Source organism: Hippopotamus amphibius, chromosome 10 (genome assembly GCF_030028045.1).
Source record: "Hippopotamus amphibius kiboko isolate mHipAmp2 chromosome 10, mHipAmp2.hap2, whole genome shotgun sequence".
NCBI classification, from domain to species: Eukaryota; Metazoa; Chordata; class Mammalia; order Artiodactyla; family Hippopotamidae; genus Hippopotamus; species Hippopotamus amphibius.
The window spans coordinates 106,706,913-106,719,488 of record NC_080195.1 but is presented as its reverse complement, the minus strand read 5'-3'; the positions used below and the strand labels follow the sequence as shown (position 1 = coordinate 106,719,488).

The 12,576-nt window shown below is 39.8% G+C and overlaps 1 protein-coding gene across 1 annotated transcript in view; it reads right to left on the bottom strand.

Moving 5' to 3' along the window:
- The window catches only part of MRPS6 (mitochondrial ribosomal protein S6), a 65,848-nt gene that overhangs the window by 14,668 nt on the left and 38,604 nt on the right, over positions 1–12,576 (bottom strand). The window contains exon 2 of the mRNA XM_057696441.1: positions 268–407. Coding sequence (XP_057552424.1) covers positions 268–407 — 140 coding nt within the window. The remainder of the gene's footprint in view (positions 1–267; positions 408–12,576) is intronic.

Sequence of the window (12,576 nt, the reverse complement as noted above, 5' to 3'; positions counted from 1 at the left end):
TAAGTTGACAAGAAAAGTTTCCCACGATCAAAACTTATAAACCTGTAACTGCTGGCATGACCTCTCTTGGGGCTCTGATTAGTTTACTGTGCGTCAGCATTAACTGCATCCCATTTGCAACACAACACTTCTGAGGGACACACCTGCATACCACCTGGCACAACAGGGTTCCAACTATGAGTGTCTAACAACTTCTGAGATGAATTTACACAGCACTCCTTACAGAGCCTACCAAAGGCATGTGCCCAGGACGCACGAAGGACTTACCCTCCCCTGGTGTGCTTCTGACTGTGGGCGGAGATCTTAAAAGGAAGCGCACGCTCGCCCAGGTTCTCCAGGTTCCTCACCACGGCCCCTCTGTCCATCAGGGTCTCCAGTGTACGCTTCAAAGCAGCAGCGGTCTCTGGCTGTTTTTTGTTTTTGTTTTTTTAAAAGAAGAAAAAAACACATCAGAATCAGTGTAAGAACTAGAATGATTAAGTCTGGTCAGTTCCAATCATAACAGCTCTATTGGTAGGGATCTTTAGGTAAAAGCAACAGAAACTATTTTTGGCTAACTTAAAGTTAAAAAAAAAAAGAGAGAGAGAGAAAGACACATTTATCATAAGGATATGCGATAGCTCACAGATACGAAGGAAAATCTGAAGAAGCAGGCCTCGGAGAGTTCGGGGACCAGAGCAGCTCCTGGGATCTGGGAGGCAGGAACTAATGAGTGGCTTCTTCAGAGCACCTTGGCCAGGATGAATCAGCGTCAATCACTGCCAGTCCTTGTAGCCCATGATTCAAAAGTCAAATTCCAGGGAAAGAGCATCCTCTTGGCAGGACACTTTGATTGACCATCTCACCAAAACAACAGATAGCCAGTGGGAAAAGGGGTTGTCCCCCAAAGAAAAATTGAGAGATTGTAACCAAAAGGGGGAAAGGATGAGTAAGACCCAATCTCTGCCCGCATGGAGCTTACAATCTAATAAAGACGTGAACTCAAAAACGCATGTAAGAAGACCAGAAGGCAGAACACAGGAAGTGACACAGGGACAAGAGAGCTCATGAAAAGAGAAAGCACATTCAGCTGGAAGAAGGGTTCCATTAAGGAAAGCAGTCTTGAGGGGAGCCCTGAAAAATGACAATGGGAGATGCAAAGAACAAACAAACCAGTCACTGAGTAAAGAAGCAGAGACAAGAAAGTATTGAGGAAACAGCTAGAAGTCCCACCAGATGAAGTTCAGCACAAGGGAGGACTGAGATGTAAGACTGTAGGCTGGGTCCAAGTATACAAACAATCAATATCTGTTACTAAAAAACAAAATTGAAATAATATAAAATCCCATCATCCAGAGATAAAAGACTTTAAACATTTTGGTGAATTTCCCTCCAGATATTCTCTACGCATATGTATACATCAAAAACTTTTGCAAGAAAAGATACTTTACAAGGGTAAACTTGAGAAGACACACTAATGGAGTGTGGAAAATGAAGGAGAGGCATGGCAAAAGAGGGGCACCAAACGTGGTGGCTGGGAAAATGGGTTATTATTAACAGCTAAAGGGAAATCTGGACACGCTGGCTGGGGACCGTAAAAGATGAATCTGGGGTAGGACATGCTGAGTCTGAGATGCCCACAGTTCCTCCAGGTTGACCTCTCAAGATGTAAACCTTAAGCTCAAAACAACAGGCAGGCTAGAATTACACATTTAAAGTCATCTGCAGAGCAGGGCTATCTGAAACCCTGGGAGGAGTCCGAGCACTGAGGGAGCGTGTGGGGTGAGAAGAAAAGAGACCAACAACAGAGCTGGGGGAGCACAAACATTTAGGGGCTGACAAGAGGCCTCAAAGTCAGAGAAGCAAAGAGCAAAAGGAAAACCAGGCCTGCTTTGTCACAGCAACTAAGCAAAGCGGCAGCCTCCAGAAGGACAGGGTGGAGGTGAAGAAAAAGCCACAGCACAGTGACTGCACGGTCACTTAGCAAGATGGCGCTAGAAGCGAGATTGCAAAGGTAGAGATATGATGGAAAGAGAAAGCTCCAGAGCCTGAGGGGCAAACAAATTTGAGCAAAGTGTTTGAGGAGAGAGAAAATGTGAGCAAGTTAACAGTTAAAGGGGAGTGAACCTGTCAGAGGATAAAAGGCAGGATGTTTAAACATCATCATCGATGGCCAACATGATTTGCTGCGTTAACTACTGTACGACCAACACTGGTCTAGTGTTTCTGTTACATATGTAGTCTTCCCCAGGAAAAAAAAAAAGGCGGTGGGGAGCAAAGAAGGTTTACAGACTTGGAAATCTGGCCTCTGAGAGATGTCATGACTGTGAGATTATATGGCAGTTAACAAGTGGAAAAGCCTGATGCAAAGAAGAGGAACACTGATAACAGTCGAGTCAGGGGAGGTGGCCAGAGGACACCTTGGCAAGGAAAAGAGAACTTCTCAGACATAGGTGAAGAAATGCAAGCAAAGAAATCGTCAATGCAGGAGTGAACTTAAGAAAAGGCTACCTTCCAGTGGCTCATTTTGGATCAAATGAAAAGAAAACTGCAGGACAATTTTAAGTATGCATTCTATAGTAACTCAAGAAAATCCACTATATACCTGTATATTTGCTTTCTGACAAATACTGCTAAAATGCTGTGAATGTACTAAGTATTAGCTTAAGGTTTAGAAATAAAATTTCTACCTTTATTTCATATTGTAGCTCACTAGGAATTTTTTAAATTCCTACTGAAAATTATGTGCATTTATATATTTAACCAACTTTATGATACACACAAATTTCCTGAAAACAAAAATAAGGGCTAGAATCCCATTAACACTAGCTAGGTAAAAAGTCTATGGCAATTTCTCCTTATGATTGTAAACAAATGTTTGTATATAGTTCTAAATCAAATGGAGGCTAAATTCATCTCGCATTTCATTAGTTCACAGACATTCCCGTATTTTGCAAAAACCTCATTACTAACAGCAGGGTAATATTTCATTTCATTAAAAAGGTTATTTCTTGACATGGTATTACATCAATTAACTGATGATAAGGTAGATGAACAGTCTATCCAAACAAAGAATGGGTAAGGGAAAACACTCTCTCTCTCTGAATACAGTCTTCCGATTAGCTACCCAAATCATAAATTTTGAGCTTTGCCTGATGAAAAAGGAATATATCTCAATGCCTCCTGTCTTGTTTAAATTCCAACTGAAGAGTTTATAGTATGAAACAGGGAGCATCCTCTTCTGAAGTAAGAGCTTGTAAAATAAAAGATTTTCTTCTGTCCAAAAAAGATGGAAGGCTACCTAACAAGAATGAAACTTAGGAAAATGCCACAATAAATTTAACTTCGGCATGTCAAGGCCAAACTCATTTCACTGCTTGAATGGCCACATTCATTTCACTGTAATTCAAATTACCCAAAAGTTTAAAAAGATGAAGGAGGGGTTAAAAGACTTCCTATTTATTAAGGGAGCTGCTCAACTTGTCGCATTTACCTGCCTCATCACTCTTAAGTCAAAGGTCAGCAAACCAGGGCCTGTGGGCTGAATCTAGCTCACTAACTGTTATTGCAAATAAAGTTTTACTGGAACACAGCCAGCTCATACATTTACGTAGTGTCCATGGCTGCTTTCATGCTAAAAGCAGACCTGAACTTACAGCAGAGACTATATGACCTGCAAAGTCTAAACTACTTATTATCTGGCCAACCTCTGCCCTACAGTGTCAAGGGTTGAGGGAAGCTGGCAAGGTCTCAATCCACTCACCCTAAAATGTACCGCAGATAATACCATGAGCCTGGGCACTGAGCTACAGTCAGTGAACTCCCCACGGGATGGGTCCTCAGGTAGACACACAGGGCACCAACCTAATAAGGGACATCAGCCTGACTGTTCAAAGCACCGCAGGATTCAGAAGGGATTCTGCAAAGTTACCATTCCATCCACCAAGCTCCTAATCTCATCAATGCAGGCTTTCAACTTTACTCATTTGGTGAAACTTGTAGGTCTATGAAAAAAAATTTTAGGCTTCTCCCCCACCCCCCGCCGGCAAAAAAGCTCTGCTCAACACAACACAATGTTCAATTTGTAAAAACATATGGTATACAGGAAGCACACGATCTTGCTGGCATAATTCTCATTTACGAGGTCTCTGAACCCTTTAATTCCAACTATTCTAAGAGAGGTTGTATGCACGTGCTTCTTATGGGCTTCTCTCACCCCGTCTGAAAGCAGCTCCTTAAAAGACTTTCCTCCAACCCACCATATGTCAATGAAACACAATTCTGTTACGGCACAGATTGGAGAGCCGAAAACGTTCACTTGAAAAAAAAATATGGAAAAGAAACAGTGAATGAATGAGAATGGGAACTAGGAAAACTGGATTCCAGCCTCAGCTCCTTCACTAATGCTGCGCAACACTGGATAAATTATTAAAATGCATCATTTTTAAAGATGTGCCTCAGTTTCCTCATGTGCTATATTAGTGGTTCTCAACAAATTTTCTGTCTCTGTAAGCCTCACACAAACAACATTTATGTCACAATTTTCAAAATATCCTGGGGGCAAATAAAGCTTTTAAAAAGTCTCTCTCTCTTTCTATGTTCTTCTTTCCAAAACTGCACTCCCCAAATCTACCATAGTCTGTATCATGGAGCAGGCACTAGAAATGGTGTTAAATAAATTAACCTATCGACTGTACCTCCCCAAGAGGGTCTCTTGCTTACTTACTCCCATTTTTCCCCCCGAGGAACCTGAAGTCTCCCCATTTCTCTAATACAATTTGGGGCTATGTTTCACATACAACATAGCTCACTATCAGGGTACTGACTGTAAAGCTAAAGCAACATTACAGTATTAGTGTTTTTCTATTTATTTCATGTAATGCCAAAATGCTGTTAATACTAATACTGCAGCTTAAAGGAATCCTGAATTCATTTAATAGAAGTGAAACTAAATATTTCATGTATTTTACAACTATAAAGTTCAAACATAAACATAAATGTTAAACTTGGAATGTTCTAATTATCTGTGATAAGATAGAATACTATCCAAAGAATTCACATTCAACAATATTTAAAAAAAGAAAGTTCATCCTAGACAAAATTAAAACCAAATTTTGATCTTATTAATTACTGAACCTACAGGTGTTCAGGTTACAAAAGAAGACTTAGGGAAAACCCAACCACTAACTTCAAATATTTACAGGGTTGCTATGTAAAAGATAGGTATGTTTTATTTTGATTGGACCCTGAGAGTTAGACTGGAATCAAAAGGTAAAAATTACAGAGAAACAGAGCCTTGATATATAAACAAGAACACATTTCTAAAAATTACAGCTATATGAAAGTGAAATAGGCTGCCTTGGGAAGAACTGACCTTCCCATCACTCGAAATGCAAAGATATGGGATGACCATCAGATCAATCTTTGCACCGGGAGGAAGGTTGGACTTGCCAACTTCTAAAGCCCCTGCTGAGATGAAATCCCAATGCTATTCTGGCACCACTCATCATTCGGAAGGATATTGAGTGAAACTGAATTTTTAAAAACACTACAGTTGCATGGTGGTGAGGAACACACTGACTACTAGTAAAGTCTGGTGGTGGTGGTGCCTAGATTTATACTAATGCACCAGCTGTTTCACCCACTATTGCTTTTGTAATGATTCCTTGAAAACGTCCCTGGGAAGCCCAAGCCTCCTCAGATCACATCATCAAAACTGCAGTTCTTAGGGCTTCTAATGGGCAAAGTTTCCACAATAAAGAATAAAGAGCAAGGCGATGAGGAAGATTAAAGGAAGGACGCCTCTACTTGCCTCCCAAATAAAACCCCCATTCAGTAAGGTAAGTTAAGCTAAGAATTCATGGGAATATCATCAATAACACCATTGGTCAATGACCAGTGTTTAATCTAATTAAACATATTTTCAACCCTAAAGAGAAGTTTGTCAACAAAATTATCTTGCAAATTACACTGTCTGGTAAAGACAGTTTTGAGCCAGTGGCCCTTGGACGCACCCAGCTATCACTACAACACCCTCACGGCCCACCAGAAAATGAAAGCCACGCAGGATCCACAACATTTCATGGCATGAAGCATCTACCTACACCTCACCTTTCTCACTTTACAAAGAGTAGTGCAACTCCCAGGAGCAAGCAGCATTTAGGGACGGCAGAGCCAGGTCAGAAAACTGTCAAAACCTGTGAAAATGTAAATGTAAAAGCCTTTCCCAATCTATGCTGTATCTTAATACCAAGGTTTATCTCCTGAAGAAAATTTCCTTGAATCTCTCTGCCCCACAATTTATTGAATCAAGAGCTGTAGTCCTCCTGGTAATTAAGGATAAAAATTACTAAGCGCAGAAGCTATTTAAAAATTAGAATAAAATTCAGTAAGGGCAAGTCTAGAACACTAATAAATACATGCTGGAACATCATTATATTTACCTATAATAGACCATTACACACTATACAACTTGTGGGTAAGTGACTAGAAAAGTAACTCTTTTTAAAGGTCAAAGATAGAAAACACTTTTGAGATCTTAACTGCTCTCCTACTTTGCCCATGAATCATATTTAATACACCACTTATTTTTAAAAAAAATATAAAATAACTATGAACAAAGACTTAACAGGCTTTAAGAAGGTAGGGGAGAGAAGGAAAATAAGAGACGGGAACTAATACACATCAAGTGTACTAGGAAAGGAACAAACATTGTAATGCAGTGAAAAACGGTTTCTTTGTATAAGCCACTGTTGTGTGCTCTGCAAAACCAAAAATACCTCGAAATTTTTAAATAAGTATGCACTAAGTGAAAAGCACTCATGAATATGATATTCAATTTATACAATCATCTTTATGAGAAACAGTTATGGGGGGCATCTAGAAATCTCCATTGGGGAAAAATTTTTAAATAATCCTAATGGCATAAATCAGCTGCAAAAGAGAAGGTGTATACATCCACACCTGGGAATGGAGTGAGGACAAACTGGATGACCTCTTATAAATATACCAAACTCTGTGGGTATCAGAAATATAGATTGAACCTTATGAAACTGCCATTTGGGAGGATCAAGAACAGTCCAAATATTGACCATTTCTCAAGGCTCAACCTAATATTTATCCACAAACATTCCTCTCAAAGTGTCTCCCTCAAGACAAGTATTTCCAAGTTGCTCACTGTGAAATCCATCTCCAAAAGGATCGGCACGGGGATATGAAACACAAAGACCCTGCCTTTTAGAAGTCTGTGATGTAGATATGCAGACACACATAAGTACCTAATAAAAGCAAGGGTGAAACACTTCTGACTGGTGGGTTAGAGATGGCAGACCTCAGCCGGACTCTAAAGGCTGAACACCTCTTCGAGAGGCAGGAGGGTTAGTGAGGGTCCTCTCAGACCAGGTCTGGATTAACAGTCCAACAGGAAGAAGGTTCTGACAGAATTTATATTCCATCAGTGTAGAATCAATGTGGACACTGTACTCGGTACAGGTAGAAGCCACTGCTTTTTTCCACTCATGGAAATTTTTCTGCCTAAACATTAAGATTTAATTTCTTCAAACACACTTTTGGTAAAAATGTAAACTTCCTGGAGGGCAATTTGGCAATATATATTAGTTTAAAATATGTATACCTTCAATCCTACAGCCACTTACAGGAAATTACTCTATGAAAGCTGTCATACCCACGCACAACAATTTAACTACAAAAATACTCAGCACAAAATTATTAGGATAGTGAATAAACGGAAACTTAGTTGTTCATTAGTAGGAGTCTGGTTCAATAACTTACTTTTACTGATTGAACAAGTACTAGGCAGCCATTAAAAAACAGGATGTTGACTCATATATACTGACATCAAAATATTTTTATAATAAAGAAAAAAAATCAGCATTGTAGGGTCAATCCACAGTTTTTTCCAAAAGAAAAAAAAGTACTAAGATACATATACTTTAAAAGTCTGGACAAACATACAGCTAAATGATACTAGTTTTCCTTAGGTAGTTAAGATGAGAGGAGTATTCCATTCTCTTCTTTTTGCACTTTGTTTTATTAACTGATTTCTCTTACAATGAGCAATGAAAAGGTGTTTTAAAAACAAACTTTTGGGGTGGGCGTGGGAACAAATTCAGTTTTGTTTTAAGAAGAATTTCTTCCCCTAAATCTATGCCAAATGCTATATTACTAGATGCCAGAGCTTCTGAATTCTGTATCAGAGCCCTGAAACTATCCTGCAACATTCAGAACTCATTCCATATCCATACTGATTCCATAGCCATATACATTTTAAAAAAATATGATACTCAGGGAGGTACAGATGGAGAGCTTTACAGTGGTTACTGAAAGAGCCTTGCAAGCTATACTTTCAGCATCATGAACTCTTACAACTGGCTGCTCCATCTCTTGGGAATCAGAGGAAAAACTGGAATCTCGAAGTCAGAAGTCCAGAGATCTCCGATCTCTGATTCTAGAATAAGAGCAGACCAAAGAGATGTGATGGGAAAAGGCCAAGTATGGCCTTGAAAACAGAACAGCCAATGAAAGCAAGATGTTGAGAAAAATAAGAGGAGCCTGCCCATTCTATAGTCATGCAGCCAGGACTGAGAATCTTGAGATCTGGGAAATCTAACACAAGAATGTGTTCTTTGGACGACATAATGAAAATAAAAAGAACCCAGGGCAGAATGCAAGAAAAAAATCAGAGGAGTAAGGGTCCAACGACTGCCAAATTCAGCATAGATTAATGCCATGCCAACAGCAAAGTGCAAATAATGAAGTAGAGTCACAGTTCGTAGCATGGCTGAATTTGCAAATATAAAAATAGTAGGATGATCGGTAACTTCACCTGCAAGGTAGGCAGAATGCCTTTACGTCATAAACTGGCATCCAAGGGATCCCTGCAGCTGGTCCACACAGAGACACCAATACCGGCATTGGTATCAAAAGGTTATAAATGAATAAATTCAAAGAACTAACACAGACAGCAAGAAGGAAGTCATGATTACATGAGATCCAACTTTATAGGAATTTACTAGTTGTCAATTACTTATGTGCCTAGGTTATGCATTTCAACCATAATGCAGTTTTGTTTCTTAATAAACCCATTTCTTCCAAGGTCTCAAAGAATGTCATTTAGAGGCCATTTAAAGCCAAAAGTGGGGGCTCATTTGTATATAACCAACCATTCCCTTAGTGACTCAGGTAAGTCAAAGGAAAAGGGCAGAATTGACAAGGCATTCCTCTAGAGCACATTAGAATCATCTGGGGAACTTTTAAAATGAGATGCCTATGTCTCACCCTCAGATATTTTGATTTGATTGGCCTAGGGATTCAAATATCTTGGGCACTAGGATTTTTCAAAGCTCCCCAGGTGTGGACAAAGGTGAGAACCACATTCTAGTAGGAAGTTGGCTAGCTTCTCATCACTCCAAAGATGAATGATTCTGGCTGAATTGCAGTTTCTAAAGGATTTTCAGCAATGATCTCCTCCAACTCTAATTTAAGGAACATAGAAGCTCCACTTTTCTCATAGTAATAATGGAGCCCTCCCTGAATGTGAAACGACAATCACAATACGTGACTACTTGTGGTTAATACTGCCTGAACACCTGGAAAAACGCCAAAATTAAGGTACCCGTGTTTGCTATTCAGAGGACATTCCAAAATCCACAATCCTTTTGCTGGGAGATTTCCATTTCTATCCTCCTCATTCCCCCTCCAGATGCACTCACAGATGAATAAAAGATGGGAAACAAGAAGACTGGCAGGAGTCCTGGTTACTATGGCAGCAAGTAAATGAAATGCCACAGCTCATGAAACTGATAGTGAGTGCAGGCATCAGGTAGACATCATGGAGCTGTACCTGTCTTGTCGATAGCTCTCCTTCATGCACAATTCAACTCACTGCCTTCACCTTATATTTCAACCTGTTCAGAGAGGAGGAGGGGGACAGCCCTGGAATGACAGGGAGACCAGGGAGGTAAGAATCAGCAAAGGATTTTTGACAGCAGAGACAAAAGGGTTATCAGAAAAGTCGATTTAGATTCTGTGAATCTTCAAAGCGTCAGTGTATGGGTTTAGCAAAAATATCAGTTTGGGTCAAAAGAAAAATTTTTTACAGTATGCCTTGAAAGAGTCAGAAACTTGGGCTTTGGCAAGAGAGTCAGATTTGCATACCTTGCTGAACAACAGACCAAAAGCGTGACCACCAACCAAACCACTGCAGTAGTGCTTAATTCAAGTGGTGGGAGGAAGGTACTTATGGGACTACACTGCTCCAACAAGCAGGGAGGAGAAAGGGCATAAAAGCACAGAGGAATTAAAGGAATCAAAACACCCTTCAAGATTCAGCTACTTCCTAGGAAAAATGTGTCTTTCCTCCCCTAATCCTGTGTGTATCTCTCTCACTCCACACACATCTTGCAAGTGTAATTATTTAGAAGTACACTCCCTTCTCTAACCAAGCCTCTTCAAGGCTGCTTCCCATTCATCTTTACTAGATGCTGGAGATGCGACGAACCTGGCACACAGGATGCATTCGATAAATGTTTTATGAATACGTACATCAAAGAATAAATGGAAAGATAGATGAGAGATGGAAGTTACTAACTGTACTTAATTCAACTAGAAAGGAAGAAAGGATTGAACCAAAAAATGAATTAAAATTCAAGAAGAAATAAGAATTTCACTGCAAAAAGGAAAACAGCATATTATATATATATATATATATATATATATATATATATATATATATATATATATGTGCAGAGATGCATACTAAGATTAAGCATAGCCTGTTAGTGAAAAACAGAGATGTGTGGTTGAGGAACTAGGAACAAACAGCTGGAAAGTGGAACTAAAGACACAGTGGGAGACTCATAAAGGTGCCTCTAAACGTCTAAAGATTCTTGGGACATAATAAAACCAATGGATATTCGACTCCTAGACTGTACCACAGAATATTACAACAAAACTGACTCCAAAAACCTATGAAAAGTTCAGGTAAGTGAGTCAGCAAGCTCCATGCAGAGACAGTAGTGTTTTACAGAGACTCTGCTGTAGGGCATGACAATAAAATTTCAAGCTAGAATTGGAAGGAGAGTAAAACCCAAAGTAACAATAGCCCTCATTTTGTTGTATTTACTTCTCCTTCCAGTCTAAAATCAGCAGCATCTACCTTGGAGTACTGCATTCAAACTTGGAGGTCCCATATAAAAGTTGTCTAACTCCTAAGATAAGCAGAATTTTTAAACTCCCACTGTGCTTCTGGTTGACAACATGTTCTTTTAGGATAAGGCAGAAATGGGCAACAGGCTCTGAAATTTCAAGCTTCAAATGCTAAGTGAAGAGTGGATACCAGGATTTCTCAGTAAGTTGGAGGATTCAACATAAGCATGTTATGCTCCCTTCTGAAAACCTACTAGAACTACTGTAAAAGAGTGGGGGTTTTGGGGTTGGGGGGGGTTGTCTTTGTTTTTTTAAGGTATAACTGCAAGAATGAGGGAGAAAGGAGGGGAAAACAGCAATACAACTGTAGAAAAAACAAAGCAGACACAGAAAATGGGGAAAATCAAGAGTCAACCACATTTACACTGTAGAATTCCCCCAAAGATCTGCGAATTGGCAACACTGAGTACACCTCTGAGAATGGCAGTGAGTGGGGGACTAAAATACAGTTGGTTGAAAGTTAATGAAAGTTGGGGCTTCTCTGGTGGCGCAGTGATTAAGAATCCGCCTGCCAAAGCAGGGGACACGGGTTCAATCCCTGGTACAGTAAGATCCCTTATGCCACGGAGCAACTAAGTCCGTGCACCACAACTACTGAGTCCACGCACCTAGAGCCCATGCCCGCAACAAGAGAAGCCACCGCAAGGAGAAGCCCGCGCACTGCAACAAAGACCCAATGCAGCCAATAAATAAACATAAATTAATTATTAATTTAAAAAAAAGATCTTTGTTCCAGGAATTGGGGACAAAGACCAAATTAAAAAAAAAAAAAAGTTTATGAAGTTGGTTGGACCCCTAGATGCAGGTTTGTAGTCGATAAAACAGAGAAGTACGTGAACCGGAGGACACAGGCACAGCTGTAAGAGGGGATAGTATACAAAAAAGGAATTAAGAAAAAAAAAAGGCATACTGCATGCTGAACACCCCTGTGCTCTTTCTCCCGATTGGCTTCCAGTATGATGGCCTGAGGTCTTTTATCCTTCAAAGAACCTTCTTTGGGGAATCTGATCCATTCTAAAGAGACTGCAGGAGTTATCCAACCAACAGCCAGGCCCTGCAGGCCAGACAATGAGGCCTACAAGCTCCACCCATGCACTCTGAGCATTTTTAGTCCACGCTATTAAATATAAGCAAACTACCAAAGATCAGCACACATTTATGAAAAGCCTTTAACATGAGACCAACACAAACAAAACAAAAACTGGAGGAAACAATGCAAAAGGAGAAAACTAGCATCTTCAAAGATGAAAAAATATAGCATCCATGAAAAAAGAACGAGGCTATAAAAAAGAAAGACTCGGGGAACAAAGGACCTCTTAAAAATTAAAAACCTGATAGAAATTGAAAAGAAATTCTTTTTCAACAGTAGGG